The sequence below is a fragment of the Oratosquilla oratoria genome, chromosome 24 (assembly GCF_046742065.1).
Source record: "Oratosquilla oratoria isolate Oo_2021 chromosome 24, ASM4674206v1, whole genome shotgun sequence".
Taxonomy (NCBI): Eukaryota; Metazoa; Arthropoda; class Malacostraca; order Stomatopoda; family Squillidae; genus Oratosquilla; species Oratosquilla oratoria.
Genome location: NC_134800.1, coordinates 41,174,688 through 41,179,687, shown reverse-complemented (window position 1 = coordinate 41,179,687; position 5,000 = coordinate 41,174,688). Strand labels below are relative to the sequence as shown.

General features: G+C 44.8%; 1 protein-coding gene across 2 annotated transcripts in view; it reads right to left on the bottom strand.

Annotated features, from left to right (window-relative positions):
- LOC143038574 (GATA-binding factor C-like) overlaps positions 1–5,000 on the bottom strand; it is a 565,788-nt gene that overhangs the window by 335,426 nt on the left and 225,362 nt on the right. Inside the window, exon 2 of one of the 2 annotated variants that reach the window (XM_076207957.1) lies at positions 4,236–5,000. This exon is cut by the window's right edge and continues 117 nt beyond it. In XM_076207957.1, the coding sequence (XP_076064072.1) occupies positions 4,236–5,000 (765 nt within the window). The remainder of the gene's footprint in view (positions 1–4,235) is intronic. The other variant, XM_076207958.1, reaches the window with a different exon arrangement.

Below are 5,000 nucleotides of genomic sequence, written 5' to 3'. Positions count from 1 at the left end.
AAAGAGGAGTAAGAGGAAGGAAAGATAACGTAAAAGGCCAAGGAAGATGAAGAGGAAGAGGAAGAGTTAGGAGAAGCAGAGCAGGAATAGCTGGAAGAGGAGGAAGAGGAGGAGGTAGAGGAAGAGGGGGTAGAGGAAGAGGAGGCAGAGGAGGAGGGGGTAGAGGACGAAGTAGAAGAGGAGGAAGTAAAAGAGGAGGAGCTAGAAGATGAGTGGTAGATGACGAGGAGGGAGACGAGGAGCACATGAAAATTAAAAATGAAGAAGAAAATTACGAAGAAAAGGAAGATCAAGAGGAGTAGAGGGAGAAGGAGTAGGAGGAGGAGGAGGAGGAGGAGGAGGAGTAGGAGGAGGAGGAGGAGGAGGAGGAGGAGGAGGCAAAACATAAGTAAGGAATGACATGAAATGGAAATAAGAGGAGAGGCAGGAGGAAGAAGAGGAGGGTGAGGAAGGGGAATAGGGTGAGGAGGAGGAAGAGAAGAATGAAGATGAAGAGGAAAGGTTGAGGAAAGTGTCGAAAAGGAGTTGAAGAGAAAAAGAGTAAAAAAGGCAGAAAAATGAAAATGCAGAGGAAAAGAAAGAAGACAAGGAAACGGAAGAGATGGAAGAGGAAGAGGAAGAGGAGAAGGAAGAGGAAGATGTAAAGGAGAAGTAAGAAGAGAAATGAGTTAAAGAGGAAAAGAAAAAGCAATAAGAAGAACAATAGGAGTTGTTGGAGGAATAGCAGGAGGAAGAGGAGGAAGAGGAGGAAAAGGAGGAAGAAGAGGAAGAGGAGGAAGAGGAGAAAGAAAGAAGAATAAAGAAATTATAAATGAGGACATAGAGAAAGAAGAAGAGAAGGAAGGGGAGCAATATCAAAAGGTGAAAGAGGAAGAAGAAAAGAAGATAAAGGAGGAATAAGAGGAGAGAAAAGAGAAGGAAGAGAAGACGGTATACGAGGAGTGAAGAGAGAATAGAAAGGAGTGAGAGAAGAGAGAGGAGGCGAGAGAAGACGAGGGAAGTGTGGAGAGCGAGGAGAGGAGGAGGAGGAGGAGGAGGAAGAGGAGGAGGAGGAGGAGGAAGAGGAGGAGGAGGAGGAGGAGGAGGAGGAAGAGGAGGAGGAGGAGGAGGATTTAAAGGAGAATGGTAAAGAGAAATGAGAGAGGGTGAAGGAGTTCAAAAAGGAAGAAAGGAAGGAAGAGAGAAAGGAAAAGGGAGAGGAGGAGGGGGAAGAAGGAGAAGGAGAGAAAAGGTGAAAGAAATGAGGAAGAGGAAGAAGAGGAATTATAAGAGAAACGAGGAAATAGAAGAAGAGGAAGAGGAAGAAGAACGAAAGGAAGTGGCAGGGGGAAGAAGAGGAGAGAAGATGTAAAGGAAATGAGGAATAATAAAAAAAGAAATAAGAAAAAAAGGAACAAGGAATAGTGGAAACGGGAGAGGAAGGAGAAGAAGTCTGAGACAAAAAGGAACACGAAGAGAAAGAAGAAAATGAAGAGGAAAAAGAAGAAAAAAGTGAAAAGTACGAAGAGGAAAAATAAAAATGAGGACAAGGAGAAAAAATAAATAAATATACGAAAAAAAATATATAGACAGATCCTATTGTATACCAAGGCTTTTTCCCTCCTTATAATGGAGGTAGCTAAGTCAAAGGCACGTACCTATTCCTAATAATTTCACTCCCCTTCACTACACTTTCCAACCCTCCCATCTCAGCTTCTCATGGATGACGGGTCATCCCTGCACCCGCCAACTCTCCGGGGTCAAACACAATGCAGTAAGACGCAGCACATCCAAAGTAAGGCCGCTTCACTTAATCGGCGACCCCCCCCCCTCCGTTCCCTCACTCAGAAAAAGAGAAGACGGGGAGAAATCCCTTCGGGCTATGTCAAAATATCATTCACACATAAGCACACTCTACTCCCTAATCCCTCATCCCTCCATTCCTTGTATAACATTATCATCCATACACATTTATTGTCCATTCATCCCTATCTCCTGCCTTCTCCCCTCCTTGCTCAACAGACATTCACCTCTTGCTCAACGCCCCCATCCATCTCATCCTCGGTCGTCCCCTCAAGTTAACTACCTCCACCTCTGCCCTCAACACCTCTATTACTAATGTTTCATCACTCATTCTTTCCATGTGTCCAAACCATCCCAATAATCTTTCATCAGTCCTATCTCTCAAATCCTTTTCCACTCCCGCTCTTCTCACCTCTTCGCTTTTCACTCTATCCAACCTTGTAACCCCTGTCATACTTCTCAGACATTTCATCTCAAACGCTTTTAAAACTTTCATCTCTGCTTCTCTTAAATTCCAAGTCTCTGCCCCATACAATACCGTCGGCACAATCACTCCTTCATACAATCTCTCCTTTGCATCCATTCCTTGTTGCCAATTTCTCATAACACTTTAATCCCCCAAAGCATTTACTTGCTTCTCTCAATCTACAATTTACCTCCACCTCCATTCCTCCCTTTCCTGCCACATGCAACCCTAAATACCTAAAGCTATCCACTTCCTTCAGCCTCTTCTTTTAGACTTATTTCCAACTCACTGCCATTTTCTAATCGTGTACATCACCTTGCTTTTACACATTTTTACATTTTGCACATTTACATTTACATTTACACATTTTACACACTTTTACACCTTCAACTTTCTCCTATCGCATACCTTTCCCTATTCCGTCACTAAGGAAATAAAGAAATGTAAACCGTTGAGAAAACAGGAAATAAAAGGAAAATGGTGAATGAAAAAATAAAGGTCAAGAGAACGAAAACGAAAATATAAAATGAATAAATAAAAGAAAAGAAAAAAGAAGATGAAGAAGTAAACGGACTAAGGAGAAATGGAATAGGGAATGGATAAAGATGGGGAAAAAGGAAGAGGAAATGGAATAGGAGTTTGAGTAAGAGAGGGAAGAGAAAGAAGAATAGGAAATATTCAAAACAAGAGACGAGACTGAAGAGTAGTTGTACAGTAGCTACCAAAAGTCCTGTTGACATTCTTAAATCTGAATATGTAAATACAAACCAAAGACCCATTGTATTGATATGACCTCACTGACAAATATTTCTTCTTTTGTTTAACAAACTACTGTAGAGACAAGGTACACCAAACACACACCCAAGAGAGTTATAGATGTATAAATTCAATAAGGAACTTTTAGTAATAACTGTACATGTCCAGTGCCAAGTGGTATGCGCGTGAAATAGAGCCACTATCGGCATGAAAACAGTGCCAGGAGGGTGGGGGTGGGGTTGGTGGTGGTGTGGACAATCACAGTCTCAAGACGAACGGGCGAGAGAGCGTGTGAGAAAGAGCAAGGAGTGCTGACTAACAAATAACAAAGTTTGTTAGTTCGTTAGATACTATGTTAGTGCGTTAGTTATCATTAGCTGTTGAGGCGAAGAAGCTCTTTGTGTGTATATTATATATATATATATATATATATATATATATATATATATATATATATATATATAGTCTTTATTATCTTTATCATTATCTTTTACCACGGACGCGTGTGCGAGCCAGGCTGAGCGAAAAGTGCTGAGATAAGGCTGGTTGGCTATGGTATGTTTGGACAGCTCCCCCATGCATTTAGACAGTTTTGAAGCCGTTTAAGACCGGGCGGAACCCTCAACGGACTTCTTAACGTGTCTTGGTACACATTGGGGGTCATCGAATTGGTCCGGAAGTGTGTCATAAATGACGTCACGGCGTGTCCGTTGGGCGGGTAGGTGGGTAGCTCATTTGTGTGAATAAAGACTTTAAGACGAAAACCTAAAGGTACTTTCGTTCACAAAAGATTTTATCTTTTATCTTATTATTTTTATTTATCTATTTATTTATCTAATTTATCTATTTATTTATTTATTTATTTATCTAATTTATTTATTTATTTATTTATTTATTCATCTATTTATTTATATACTTGTCTCGACTACTGCTTCACTCACTGACCGACTGACCAAAACACGTTCGAATGAGGGCATTGCATTGGAAATAAATGCATTTGCAATAGCAATGCTCTAATGTATTCAGACAACCCCTGGTCAGCCAATCAGCGTTCTTGTGTGCAGGGCAGCAAGCAAACAAGTTCATTTCCGCCAAATTACGTAAAACAGACAACGTCCATTGACGCCACCGACAGCACCAACCCGTCGATAAGACAAGACGTCCAAACAGACCATCATCAACTTGCCTCTTATGAAACACTGTTACCACAAACTCGTCAAGAACGTCCTACCCGCTGTGGCTTTAGTCCTTGGCTTGGCCTTGCTTGAGTGTGACCTTTCCGAGGCCGAGGATGGGTCAGGATGGGTAGGGTAGTAGGCATCCTCATGCGAAGGCAGGTAGGGCGGGACCCCCCCGACACAGACCCCAGGGGTCGAGGCCGAGTTCGAGGAGGTCTGGTACAGCTCGGACGTCGAGGATTGGCTCAAGTCGGCGGGAAGATGGGGATGGTGGTGATGATGGTGATGATGGTGGTGGTGGTGGGGGTGATGATGCGGGTGGTGGTGGAGCGAGGAGGAGGAGGAGGAGGAAGGGGACGAGGAGGAAGTGGAGGGTATGGAGGAGGAGGTGGTCGGGGACTCGGAGGACGACGACGAGGAGGAGTTGGGTGGTGGAGGGAGTGTTGGAGGAGGCAGAGGGTTGAGTGGGGTCGCGTTGAGGGAGAAAGGGTGCTCAGCATATTCCTCGGTACCTTCCCGTTTCGAAGGGCAGCTCACTCCTGTTGGAGATCCTAAGTGCGGAATCAACGGCGGAGGAGGCTTTAACTCGGCCATGGTAATGTCCCCGGAGGGCCCCGGCGCCCCGGCGACTGAAGCCGCGGCAGCGGCGGCGGCGGCGGCTGCAGCGGCGGCGCTCCCGCCCACGGAGTAGTCATGGGCGGTCGTGGAAAGGCTCTGAACAGTGTCCGGAGTTACGTCCTTCGGGGGCGTTGGGGGGAATGAGAAAAGACTGGAGTGGTGATGGAGGGCGGTGCTTGGGGGGCGATGGGCGATGGGGG